Here is a 14541-nt window from a genome sequence, read left to right as displayed (position 1 = left end):
ATATAGACCCAAAATATGAGTTTGGAAAAAAAAATAAGGCTCATTTAGAAAATAGGCCGGGACTTAGATAAAAATTTTTCGGCCCGAACCCGGCCCGACTTGAATTATATACTAAATATATATATTTTTTTATTTTTAATCATATTTACATTTTATTTGCGACTTGTTACATTAAAGAATTTAAGATTTATTTGAATAGTTAACCTTTTTACAAAATAAACTATACTTAGAGCAATGCAGAACTATTGAACAGCATTATATCACTTATTCAAGTATTTATTTATAAAATAAAATAAATTTATCATTTTATATTATATTTAAGTTTTTAATTTGCATCTTTCATTATAATATGATTTATTAATTTTAATATTTTTATAAAATAATATATATTGACACACAATATCAATGGAAGTAGAGGGATGGTGGTTATTGGTTCACCCATCTTAGGGTCGAGAGTCATACAAATAGAGGAATCCAAGATGAATGTTTACCGTATTAGTGCTTTGGGAAAAGAGATAGTCCCCCTACAATGTTGATATTATAATTATTAATAGGTAAATTAGAGCTCTTACCCGATATATTACTTAGTGGGCCCTAAGTGGTCCAATAGGGGTCCAACTGGATCCCAATTAAAGAAACGTTAATAGTCCCCTCTAGTCTAGAGGTTTTTGATGATTTTTATATATTAATAATAGTGTTAATTAAGTTGGTTTACAATTTAATTTCTTTTATTTATAAAATATATTTAAGGTGCTATTATTAATTAATTTCTAATAATTTGTTTCATTATTTGTTATATTTTATTTTCAAACAATTTTAAATACGGATATAATTTTTAGATAATAAAACTTTTTAAACTCTAAAACCAAAATTAATTTTTTGGGGTTGGAAATCGAGGCTTAATCAAGCCTAAACTCTTTCTTGTTCCAGTGTAGTCTCGAGAACGCTGGGAGGTTGATAAAAAACGCATAAGCCACTTGTTGTAGCCCTTCCAACTCTCGCCATTAAATAGGGCAGTCCTATTCTGTTCACGGCTTATATGTTTGGAAGTTAATTGTCAATTCCTGCTGTGCATCACCTGGATTTGTCGTAGTTCGGACAGTCTATTCCTTGATGCATAGCCACTGCAAATAAACTGGATCAGAGAAGCATTGTCTCTCTCCACCTCCATCTTTCCGTAACCCTTGTCCCAAGCCAATGCCAATCTAAGTCCCTCAAGAAGCGCAGAAGCTTCTGCCTGAAAAACGGTGGTAAACCCCAATCCTGTCACAGAACGAAAGAATCCAATTACCATTTGTGTCCCTTAGCAACCCCTTCGATAACTGAGTTTCCTGCTACTAAATTAACAAAGCCATCCGAATTTAACTTAATCCAATCCGATCTAGGAGGTTTCCAACACTTGTTGTGATCAGAATAAAAAGTAGTCCACTGCATCTTAGTCGAACGGTTCTTGCCCATTTTCCCTTCCAACAATGGCTCTCTTTCATACCAAGCCTGAATCTGTAATGGATCTCTGAGCAAAAGCCGAAGGCATTGCCTGACTCTTTGGGGTACCTGACAATTCCACACTAACTCCGAAAACCGCATTCAACACCCGCAGTAACCTTTTAAGTGTCCCAAGTAGATAACAACCCTTGCTAGTCCAAGTCCATGCAATTCTTCCATTCCCTGCCTTAATGCTTGTCAAAATGTTCCGAGGTAGAATCATTTCTAACTATTGCAATTTTAAATATTTATTAATTCTAAACTAGTATCAGAAATCCCAATTCATTAACTAAATATCTCAATTCAATATCTATTGGAATAAATTTTATATTTGTTTAAAGATTCAAATATTAGCATGCAAATTGGTTATCCTATTTCAATTTACAACAATCAAAATAAAGCAAATGAAAGCAATATTCGTAGTGCCTATTTAATCACTGTTTTTGCATCGTTTAAATTCACCGGAGAGCTTGTAGCTTACTATGGCAAATCAAGGGCAGTGGAGATTTTGAAACCTTAACAAGCGAAAATTCAGATATAAATGAATCAGACTGCGAAATTTCACACGCGTAAAAGGTAACTCTCCCTAACATGTTTTGCTTCTAAAGCAGTTTCTGGAATTGGTATTACTACGTTCGGTTAAGTTGACAACAAATACGCATCGAAACATTAACAAGAAACAGATACAAATTTTAAAATTTTAGAAATTGCTCGGTAATTCGTAGAAGTGAAATTAGCAAAAGAATTCTCACGAAACAAACAATAAAGGAAAGCAAGAAAAAGTGAATGGATAAGGTTAGGAACCGAAACGGAATTGGCGGTGCTAGCGGCCACCACGGAAGCGGATGACCTGCAAGAACCAGCGCCGGCGTGAAAGTGAATTACAGAAATATGAGGCGGTGGACGGGGCGAAAGGTGAGCTGGCAAGTTATGCCGTGGAGGTGGAAGTGGCGCGTAGGCGCGTCAAGGAGAAGGAATCCGTACGGAGAACTAAATCCCTTCTTAATCCGTCTTTTTTGGTAAGGGAATGTCGGGACATATTAAATATGGATATTTTTATTTTTATTTTTAAGTGTTTTATATAAACAAATAAAATTTTAAATTACATGTTTTCTGAAAATAAAATAAAAAGTTTTTAAATTACATGTTGAAATAATGTAACGATGTAATTTTATTAGAAAAATAAATAATAAAAAAGTCTCACGAAAATATTTTCCTTTGATTTTGTTTCTTAAAAAGTTTTGTTTCTTAAATTAGAATACAATTCTTGAACAAAATTCCATGTAAGAAATTCTTTTATAATATAAAAGGTTACCCTTATTGAGAAAAAAAATAAAGAGCTAAGTTTTTTTGGTATTATAATCTACAAAAATCAATACGAAGCATTCTCTTAATTTGATTCACAACCACACTAATCTAATAAACAAATAGTATAAATAATTTTGTCAATAAAAATCTCCAAATTATTCATCACCAAATATATTCAATTACCACATTTTAAATAATTTATTGAACTGAAACTGAAGTAAATTAAATATATTTAATTAATTATGATTCAAATAAGTTGCAATAAAATTTTAATTTCTTGAAATTGTTTTCGATCCAATTTTTTTATCAAAACTAATAATTAATTTTAATTATAGACAAAAGAATCTCCTCGCGTTTACCCAAAAAGGGAAAAAAAAGGTGTCAAAGCGCCTCACATGGGAACTAAATCAGAAAGGGACCCACAACGAGATGATAAAATAACCAACGGTCAGGATCTCATCAAACAAATAAAATAATAATAAAATTAGGGTTAGACAGTTGTAGGCCCCACCTACTTTCCTTTAGTATATAATCTCCCTCCCTCTTACCATTCCTGTGCGGTGCCGTTCGTGCTGCCCAAAAGCTAAAAATAAATTTTCTTTTTAACAAAAACGTTGTATTTTCTCTTCTTTTTCTTCCTTTTATTTTTTTTAAAAAAAACCAGCATTATTTTCCGTTTTATATTCATTTTATTTTTGTCCAAAAAATTTTAAAAGGATATTAAAAAACTTATTCAGGTTTTTTCGTGTTATTGTTTTATCGTCGTCCTTCACAGTCAGTTTTTGAAGAAAAAACTCGGAAGGAAAAAAAAAAACCCAAAAAAGAGCGAAAGGAAACGGAAGGAGGTAATGGCGGAGGTTCAAGTGCAAGCTGAGGTGGCTCCGGTGGCTGCGACGTCGTCGCCGCCGCCACAGCAGCAGCAGGTTGTGAACGGGGTGGCGAGTAATAATGGTGGTAGTGTGACTACGTCGTTGTATGTCGGGGATCTTGATCTGAGTGTAACGGAATCTCATCTTTACGATTTGTTTAGCCCACTGGGAACGGTAGTTTCGCTTAGGGTTTGCAAAGACTCGAGGACCCGCCGCTCTCTTGGTTATGGTTACGTTAATTACAGCAACACACATGAAGGTTACCTTTGCATTTCGTTACTATTTGGTTCTGTTTGTTTGTTTCATATTTCGTTGCTTTTATTATTATAATAATAAGAATAGAAGCAAAATTATGTGACACGTCACTGAAAATGAATGAATCATTAAAATTTATGGATATTGTTTACAAAAGCTTATACGAATGTTATTGTACCAAAACAAATGGTTTTTGCTTCATTATTATTCATGGAAATGGATTTAGAGTTATAAAACATGGTGCAAGATGATGAATGCTTTATTTAGTTTTTAACTTTTTAAGTTATATGTATTGCGGACAATCTTCTGTTGAAGCACTGCCTTGGGGAAACGAAATGTGTTAGTTTTAGGTACTAGTGGCTATTGTATTTTGGAGTATGGCTCGATTGTGTTTGATAGAATTTAGAAAAAGGATGAATTGTAAAATGGATATTAGTAGGTCTATTGTCCCTCACATTCCCCCCCCCCCCAGCTTGTCTTGCTGTTTTGGTCCTGCTAAGTTGGAAGAGATTTAAGAAAGATTATATATGGTTGGCAGAAATTCGGTTCTGACATAGCACAAGAGAGCGTTTTGCTTGATAGTGAGACTTACCATCAAATTTGAAACCGAACAAACTGTTAGAACTGATAGCCATTCAATTGGTTACTATGTTACAATATCAATCTGCATATGTTTTCTTAGCAGTTAATGATTAGCTGATGACCGCAGAGCAATAGTCTTATGTCTTTTATCATTGTGATGAGCATAAGGTGTTGTGGGAGGAGAACTGAATATGTATTGGTTCTCGACTTGTTTCTTCCTGATTGCTTGTGGCTTCATTACTCATCCTTGCTTACTTTGCAATTCTTTCTGACAATCCTGTATGCTGAACAATCAATTTTCTACTTCTAGTCCTTTTAATCTTCATGGACCTAATGGAAATATATATATTTAATTCACCACAAGAAAATCCATATTAGCTGATACCTTTCCGTGTGTCTTATTGTTCATGACAGCTGCACGGGCGTTGGAGGTACTGAATTTCACTCTTCTCAATGGCAAGCCAATTAGGATAATGTATTCTAACAGGGATCCTACTGTCCGAAGAACTGGGGCAGGAAATATTTTTATCAAGGTACTTCTGTTCTCCAATGTCTCTGATGATATTTCTTGAACCCTGTTATATCAGATGCTTAACTTTCTTTCATCTTCTGATTGATTCTGAATCTTTATCTCTTTTTCTTGAAAGAATTTGGACAAGACAATTGACAATAAAGCTCTGCATGACACGTTCTCTACGTTTGGGAATATTCTATCTTGCAAGATAGCCACTGATAATACTGGCCAGTCAAAAGGATATGGCTTTGTGCAATTTGATAATGAGGAGTCCGCCAAAAATGCAATTGATAAGCTCAATGGTATGCTACTTAATGACAAACAAGTTTTTGTTGGGCCTTTCCTTCGTAAACAAGAAAGAGAGTCATCCATAGGCAAGGCAAAGTTTAACAACGTCTATGTAAAGAATCTATCAGAGTCAACAACTGATGAGGATTTAAAGAATGCATTTAGTGAACATGGACCTATAACTAGTGCTGTCATTATGAGAGATGCGGATGGAAAGTCAAAGTGTTTTGGATTTGTCAACTTTGAGAATCCTGATGATGCAGCTCGTTCTGTTGATTCTCTCAATGGAAAGAAGTTTGATGATAAAGAATGGTTTGTTGGGAAGGCTCAGAAGAAATCTGAAAGAGAGATGGAACTGAAAGGGCAGTATGAGCAGACCTTAAAGGAAACAGCAGACAAATTTGCAGGACTGAATTTATATGTTAAAAATCTAGATGATAGCATCAATGATGATAAGCTTAGGGAATTGTTCTCAGAGTTTGGTACAGTCACTTCGTGCAAGGTTTGTAACATGGTTCAATATTAGTAAATTCCGTTTTGTCAATTTGCAGCATAAAAACTTATGCAAGATATATGCTTCCTTTTCTTTCCCTCTCTTTCTCCCCCTCTATCGGACTTAACAGGTTATGCTTGACCCTAATGGCGTAAGTAGAGGCTCAGGCTTTGTTGCCTTTTCAACTGCTGAAGAAGCATCTCAAGCTGTAAGATATTTCTGTTCCCATTTTCCCAAGTTCTTTAATAGATTTTATCTTTTCTTTTCCTATTGTTCCTAACATTTGTTCTCTGTAGCTCATGGAGATGAATGGTAAAATGGTAGTTAGCAAACCACTTTATGTTGCAGTTGCTCAGAGGAAAGAAGAAAGGAGAGCTAGATTGCAGGTATTCGATTTAGTAGTTTCTTTCTTAAACTATTGTGTCTAGGTGGCATACACATGTATTACCAGTGAAAATGACAAAAAGGTCATTGAGCCGATTACTCTTTGTTGTGTATAGATTTTTATGTTTTATACTGGATGCGGAGTTAAAACCAGCATAGTAAGGAATAAGAATGGTAAATATATACGATAATATTATGTTTATGCACAGGAACAGTTTTCTCAAATGCGTCCTGGAGCAATGGGACCTACTGTTGGCCCTCAGGTGCCCATGTATCCTCCTGGCGCTGCACATTTTGGACAGCAACTCTTCTATGGTCAAGGCCCTCCTGCTATGATTCCACCCCAAGTAATACAACTTGATTATGTTGATTAGTTCTTAACTCTATGGTGATTTTTCAGTTTTTTGGTGCGTCTCAAAATTTTCCTGCCTGTTCATATGTGATGATTGTTTGAATATATTTATTACCGAGGCACTTCAATTGTTTATTCTTTCACTTCTCTTATTTTGGGTGACAATTTATATTTCATCTCTGATTTTGTTGAGACTAGTTCGTAACTTCTGCCGTCCTTTTATTGTGTTATAGTGTGACTACTCTGTGCTGCTTGATATTCAATGACAATTCATGCCATCCTTTTGTGGTTTGTTTTTGGATGCTATAAACTAATTAATTTTCTGTAATTTTATAACAGCCTGGATTTGGGTATCAGCAGCAACTAGTTCCTGGGATGATGCCGAACTTTTTCATGCCAATGCTTCAGCCTGGGCAGCAGAATCAGCGCCAAGGAGGCAGACGATCTGGAGCGGGCCCGATGCAACAAACACATCAACCACTTCCCTTCATGCAGCCACAGGTCGAAGGGTTTTCCTTTTACGACTGCAAATGAACGTACCTTACTCATTTTGCCTGTATTTTTTCTTCCGACATTTATGTACTGATACTGCCTGCAGATGATTCCTAAGGGCCGAGGCTATCGTTATCCCCCAGGTCGCAACATGCCTGATGTTCCTGGACGTGTGCTTCCTGTTCCTTACAATGTAGGAGGAATGCCATTCCGAGATGCTGCATTTTCACAACCCATGGCAACTGGAGCTCTCGCTTCTGCTCTTGCAAACGCAACACCTGTACAGCAGAGGACGGTAAGCTAATCTTTATTGCATTAATGCATAGATAATATTACTTTTTTATTCATAATCAACTACCAGTGATAAAATAGCATGGTAATGTTTGTTTCAACATTTTTTGGGCGCAGTTGTTGGGAGAAAATCTGTACCCACTTGTAGGCCAGCTGGAGCATGATAATGCTTCCAAGGTGACAGGCATGCTTCTAGAGATGGACCAGACTGAGGTTTTACACTTGCTAGAATCACCAGAAGCTTTGAAAGCAAAAGTTGCAGAGGCCATGGAAGTTCTAAGGAATATTGGCCCGAAACCACAGCAAGCCAATAGTGCAACTGATCGGCTAGCCTCATTGTCTCTAAATGAGAACCTTGTCTCTTGAGTTTAATATACATCTATTGCCCATCAACTATTTGATCCTTGAAATAAGTTTGTGGATTTGTTTTTGTCCCATTGGGAGTTGCTTCACTGGATTTTCTTGGTCTTGGCTTTAGTTAATCAATTTGCATGGTTCTTAATTTCTCTAGTCTTGTTATCTATGTTACTCCAATTTTGGCAAAAGCAACATTTCAAGATTTCAATTAAGAATTTGTAAAGAATCAATACTGTATTTGGATATGCATTGGATACAAAATTTAAAATATAATCAGAGCAATAAAGAATCAGACAAAGCCTTTGAAAAGGGGAGATCAGCCAACTTCTCTCTTCTCTAAAGCCCTTTTTCGAATTGGAGATATAAACTGGAAAATGAACCCAAGAAAACCAAGAGAAGATTGGCCCTAAATATAGAGAAAAATAATGAAGGCCCCAATTTAATGTTCTCTATAGCAGGCCCAAGTTTGCATCCATTTGCGCTATGACGATGTGGCTTAATTTTATTGGTCGTAAGTGGGTTCTCCTAAAATCAGTTTCTTAGAAGATGAAACTAAAACTAAATTAGCCTCTAATTAGCCGACTTATAAAGGTGAAATTAAAACTACTAATAAGGGATATATATAAACTCTTTTTCAGGAGATTTGGGCTCTGGGCTGTTCTTGGGCTGGATTGATAGAAGGATCTAGAAGACAAAAGATCGATTATGAAGACGCTAGTGTCATGGGACTAAATTTATCGTTTTACAATCTGTGCGGTCTTAGATGATCTTTCTCTTTGAATACGCTTAAGTCAGTCTAACTCTCGCAAAATTCTTCCTAGGCACCAAAATATAGCAAAATCAATGTAGAAGCTCGAAAGAATAAAATAGCCACAAAAAAACTATGAACACGAGATGTTTAAGTAAATACTCTCAATATTACTCTATATTTATAATTGAGCTCCCAAAACCGATGATACAGACTGAGTACATCAACGGACGAGATCGAAGCCTACCTACAATTAAGAGATTTACACAATCTCCAAGGTTACAAAATTAAATCTTATCAAATTATATATCTTCTAAGAATATTTTTCCTATTTACCAAAGTAACTCTAATTTATCAAGGCTTCAAGTAGATGAGCTTCGTCATTCATTTTTAAAATAGGGTCAATTCAAGTGAGTCAAATAAATCTCATTTAATAAATAGACCTCCATGAGACACTTTTTATATTTTGATCACGGGTTTTAAATCGTAGTCTATGATACTAATACTTGTATGTCAATAAACTCTTCGAGGTGATAGATATAAGTGATAGAGCGACTCTTGCAAAATAATAGTAAGTTTGAAAAAGATTTACACGAGTATTTATATAAAGAACTTTTGGTTGTTCCGAGGCTATCGATTGTACAAGAATGTACTAGATTAAGTTGTTGTTCCATGTGATTGCCTTGGATGAATGTTTTTGGTTTGGTAAGATTATACCTCGTTGACACTGTTCATTGATTTTTGACAAGTACTATTGTTGAGGTTTAGTTGTGCATCGACAGGATTTTTCATAAAACTTGGATCGTTTTGGGCTGTGAGCTTCTTTGGGTCTTTTTCTAGATTAGTATAACAAGATCTTGAATAAAAACAAAATTGTTGTGGGTTATCTGTAATATATTTAAATAAAATCAAACTTCCTTTGATACGCCGATAAACGATTTGAGTATGAAAATATTAAATTTAAATATTAAATTTGTTATTAATATTACAAACAATCTCTAATTTTTTTAAAATGAAATAAAAACTTTTAATTTTTAAATATCTTTAAGTAAATTTTTATTACAAAGAGAGTTTTAGTGTTAAAATAAAAAAAAACTCCAGTTCTAAGTAAAATAATTAAAATAAGCATAGAATTATTTTATATTATGAAATAAGAACATAAAGTTGTATTCATTAAACATAGAAAATGCAAAATTTGTATTAAATATTATAATGGTTTAATTTTTTTCCTTTCTTTTTTCTTTTACATATAATGGCTTGTCTTTGGGTTGATTAGGCTTTGAGACAAATATTTACCTTTAATGGTTCGACTCAGAGGCGTAACTAGGGGGCTGGCATGGGCCCGGCCCTCCTAAAATGTAAAATTATATTTTTAATCTTTTAAATTTTTTAAAAATTTTAAATTAATTAAGATAAAATTGCACTTTAACCCCCTTTAAAATTATAAAAATTTGATTTAATCCTTTACAAATTATAAAGATATAAACTATAGAAAATTAAAATTTTATCCAGCCCCGCCTAAAAAGTTTTTCTAGCTTACCCCACACATTGTTATATAGTTGGTAAAGCTTAGTAAGTTATGCATCTGTAAAAGCGCATCTCAGAGTCTTGTGGCAGACTCTTGCAGTTGAAGCTTAATAAATACTTATAATTAAATATTATTAATTATTAAAAATCTAATAGTAATGTCCAATGAAATTTAAGATTTAGTCCATTTTTCTATTTTATTATTTACTTATTTTTATTTAATCATGTTTGTTTTTGTTAGTATTTTCGTAAACAAAAATTGACATTAATGCATTCATGCTCATTTTAAAAAGTTCTAAGTGTTTTAAACTCAATACATTATAGAAGCAATTTATTATTACATTTACAAGTATAAATACTAATTATAAATTTATGAGGGCACCATATTTTCACATAATTAGCTTTTAGGGGATTCTATCATAAACCCATAACTAACGAAACGACAAATTAAGAAATATTTTGTAGATTATTAAAACTAATCCAATTATTGATAAAAACATATAATTTTGAATCACTGATTCTTTTTAATTTTCTACTGAATTGATGATTTTATTAAGATTAACTTTTAATTTTTATAAAATAGAGGTATGAAATTTAAAATTATTCTACAACCGCTCTTTTTACATTAAAATATTATTTTTATATTTTTATATTTATTTATTTTAATTAAAATATTATTTTTATAATTAATATCGCCTGACATATTATTGACACCCACATTTCTATGAAAACATATTATTTTTAATAAATAATATTATATATACTTGGCTTTAGCAATTAATTTTTTATTATCTAGATAAAAGAAACCCATGCAACACAAAGGCGAAATTGACGTTTCAATGATTTCTTTTATTTCTATGTGGGTCATATCATTATAATTTATAACAAATTAATAATTATATATATAATAATTGAAGACATTTTTAGTACTATTAGATGTCCATATAATATTATATTTTATATGTACAAAAGTTACTTTAATAGCGACTTCCATGGGATTCTGGAAACTTTATGTAAATGGGTCACAGTCCACGACTGGTACAGTATTGTTGCTGTTTTTGTTTGATGTATGTTGTGTGGTTTGGTGAATTAAAAAAATCGGTATTATTTATTTTAGGTAATTTAAAATTCTATTATTTAAACATATTTTAATTTATTAAATTTTAATAGCGTGGACAATATATCATATACTTTTTCTAAATTAAATGATTGTAACAAATCATATAAAATATAACATAAGATTAGAACTCAACAGTCCAAGATTGAATCCCTTCGGTGCAAAATAACATAAGAAATATAATTCAAACACACACACACACAAAGGAAAACATAAACTTGGCACTGACCCACACTTAATTGTCGGCAAAGGACAACTTTTTATGAATATCATATATATATATATATATATATATATATATGATCAAATTCAATCTTTTAGAGAGAAGATAACCTATACAAAGCATTGAATCCAAAGGACTATATATATAATTTAATTACAAGTTTTGAAAAAATTATTCTTTGTAGCAAAATATTTAAAATTATTTATTGTCCTCTCAATTCATAAATAGGAGGATAATACGCTTTAATGTATTCAAATTCACGTCTTCTTGTATTAACAACAATATCTATGCTAATTTTGTTGTAGATTAAATTGTAAAGATGATAACTATTGATATGAAGTGATAAAGATAATTTTTTATTATTATATCAGTGTAATTTTAATTTTAAAAATTTTGTTTTCTTATCACCAAAGAAAAGTTAAATGATTATATTATAATTATCCAATATTGTGGAGGACAATGTATACAGCTTGCGGCGATGAGTTGAGATACTGTCTTTCTCTCGTGTCTACTCAATCACTGATATACAATACAAATATGTGGAAGTTTGGTCCCAATTTGAAAATAAATGGAAAAATCTTAGGTTATAAAATGTTAAATCAATTAAGTTAAAACATATTCACACTCTCACATGTATGCTACAGAGATAAGAAACTAAAATTTCTGGTGTATAAAATTATAATGGTCCATCTTTAAGTGAAAACGGACATGCATGTGCACTCTGTCCTGAATTGGTCTAACTTAATGGATCATGACATCATACCCTTCCATAATAATAAATAATTTGGCCCTCGTAGATTAAAGAGTTTAATTTGTTAATAAATTTTATTACATATTAATAAACACGTAAATAAGTTTTTATTTTATTTTATGTTCATTTTATTATATTGGAGAAAACAAATTGATGAATGGATTCATTTATTATCTTGTCGTTTTGATAATAATTAAAAAAAAAAAAAGTAATGAGAACGATCATTGTTTGGCACTGGAAAATGGCTCCATTCCAATTGCATTGGAAAAATGTGCGGAATGGGATATTTCATTATGGCCGGTCCGCCGCAGCTACTCATTTTCTTTCTTCTTTTGGCTTAATATAACATTTGGTATTTTAACTTGTCATTTTTTCTAATTTGGTACTTAAGCTTTTTTGTCTAATTTAGTACTTGAACTTCACACTTTTTCCTAATTTGGTACCTGAACTTGACTTTTTTTCCTAATTTGGTACCTAAGCATTTTTTTTTAGGTTCAATTTGGTACCTTATTTTATTAAATATTATAAGGCTAATGGTGTTAAAATTTTTTATTATGCTACAAAAATATTGTCAGTATTAGAAGAAATTCATGTTAAAAAATAGGTATCGAACTATGCTTAATGAATTAATATTAAAAAAGAAAAAAAGAGTTTTAAAACTCAAATTAAAAGAAATTAATTAAATAAATGAAATTAAAAGTAATTGAACATATAAAATGCAAAAACTATCATATCATTTGTCACATGTCAGTCATATATTGATTATCTTTATTACCTTGTAAAAAATTGTTAGTATATAGGAATAATCAGTAACATGTTGGACAAGTTCAAGTATCAAATCAAACAAAAAAGATTATGTACCAAATTAGAAAAATAAATAAATTTAAGTATCAAATTAAAAAAATATTAAATTGATAACAACAAATTGATACATCAATTAAATATATAAATAATATAATAAAACAGTAATTAAAGTCTTTGATTGATACATCAATTGTATATTTCTCTTTTAATTTATAATTTAATTTTGTACGAAAAAATAATAAATATTTATATTATATATTAAATGGTTGCTAATAAATGGAGTCTTGATTTAATTAAGAAAATATCAAGTACTTATCATTTTACAAAACGAGTATATTATGAAAGGTTTTATATTTTGATATAAAATTTAGAAAATAAACATAAATCCTAAATTCTATAGGCTTTGAATTTTAACTAAAGCCTGGTCAATTTCTTAAGTAAACTCTTTTTATAAATAAATTATAAATAAAATAAAATTTCATTTACATCATAAGTGTATTGACCAGTGTTTCACATAGGATTGTGCACAGCCAGCTGAGGCTACCCATGTAATGTGAATGATTGTTATTGTCAGGATATAATTAATTTTGCCAGCTTATATTTTCCTTTTTTCCTCCACTAGAATGCTGTTTTAGACGCGGATGCTCAGAGCTTCAATCTTATAATGATTAAAGAAAAAGAAAACAAGCCAAACATGTATCATGTAGAGAATCCTTCGAGTATACCTTTTACACTGGTATATAAAAAATAAAAAAACTAAATCGATGAAATATAAATGGTATGGTAAATAATTCTTCTAAACTGCAGATTTTGCATTAGTTTCTGGATAAATTTTACACTGCTTTTTTGGGATTCTTCATACAAGTTGTGGAAGAAAGAGATATAAAATGTAGAGCTGTTCATATCAAATTGAATAAGGCCACCGTCATTTAAATTTCAATCTTGATATTCTAAACAAATTTCGGATATATTTTCGATCAAGTTAGTAACTACATCATCCCTCAGGCTTTGTTTTGGTTATTAATTTATAGAAAGAGCAAATCTGATTCATTTTATTTCACAACAAATTTCAATTTAAGTTAATTAAATTAAATTATTCGAATTTTAAATTAACTTGAATAAGTAATTTAATTTTTAAATTCAACATAAGTCAATTTTACAATTCAAATAATTCAAATAATAAATCGATGTAAATATACATTAAGTTCTTGTTAATTTTGAAAATGAGCAACTTAGTCCCTCTAAAAAATTATAAAATAATTAATAATCTTCAAAAATCAAAATATTTATAAACAAATTTTAAAACATAAATTCTTTTTAAAAAAAAAGGTCTTAAAAGGTAGTAAAATTCTTCAAGTTCATCCTCAATCTTGACATAGTTGGTATTGAAAGAAGCTATTTGAACTGAGGGATATGGTTCAACAAGATGCGGATTATCCAAGTTTCAAGTTAATACCGGGAAGATATGGGAGGAGATTATGCCTAAAATGGATACTGTCCCTTGGTGTAGGTTGATTTGGTGTAGTTCCCAAATTTCAAGACACTCATTTATTTCTTGGCATATGGTATAGGATAAGCTTCCAACAAAGACAAGTTTATCTCTTTGGGTTATCAAGTTAGCCCTGATTATGATCTTGTAGATCAACAACCGAGACAAGAAGTTGTGTTTCATTGGATCGCGTTGACATATCTGAAGTTGTT

At 31.4% G+C, this 14541-nt stretch overlaps 1 protein-coding gene across 2 annotated transcripts; it reads left to right on the top strand.

Annotated features, from left to right (window-relative positions):
* The first annotated feature begins 3322 nt into the window (after positions 1-3322).
* Positions 3323-7815, top strand: LOC108483665 (polyadenylate-binding protein 2-like). 2 transcript variants are annotated; one of them, XM_053020818.1, is made up of 10 exons: positions 3343-3406; positions 3569-3921; positions 4914-5032; positions 5147-5803; positions 5925-6002; positions 6091-6180; positions 6388-6525; positions 6870-7031; positions 7129-7317; positions 7431-7815. In XM_053020818.1, exons 2-10 carry the CDS (start codon positions 3642-3644, stop codon positions 7677-7679), a joined length of 1962 nt encoding a protein of 653 aa, XP_052876778.1. In that variant the 5' UTR covers positions 3343-3406; positions 3569-3641; the 3' UTR covers positions 7680-7815. The 2 variants fall into 2 exon arrangements, with proteins under 2 accessions (XP_017642670.1, XP_052876778.1); XM_017787181.2 differs by having other exon boundaries at positions 3323-3921.
* Positions 7816-14541: the final 6726 nt, after the last annotated feature.

This window comes from Gossypium arboreum, chromosome 11 (genome assembly GCF_025698485.1).
Source record: "Gossypium arboreum isolate Shixiya-1 chromosome 11, ASM2569848v2, whole genome shotgun sequence".
NCBI lineage: Eukaryota > Viridiplantae > Streptophyta > Magnoliopsida > Malvales > Malvaceae > Gossypium > Gossypium arboreum.
This window is presented reverse-complemented; position numbering and strand designations above follow the sequence as displayed.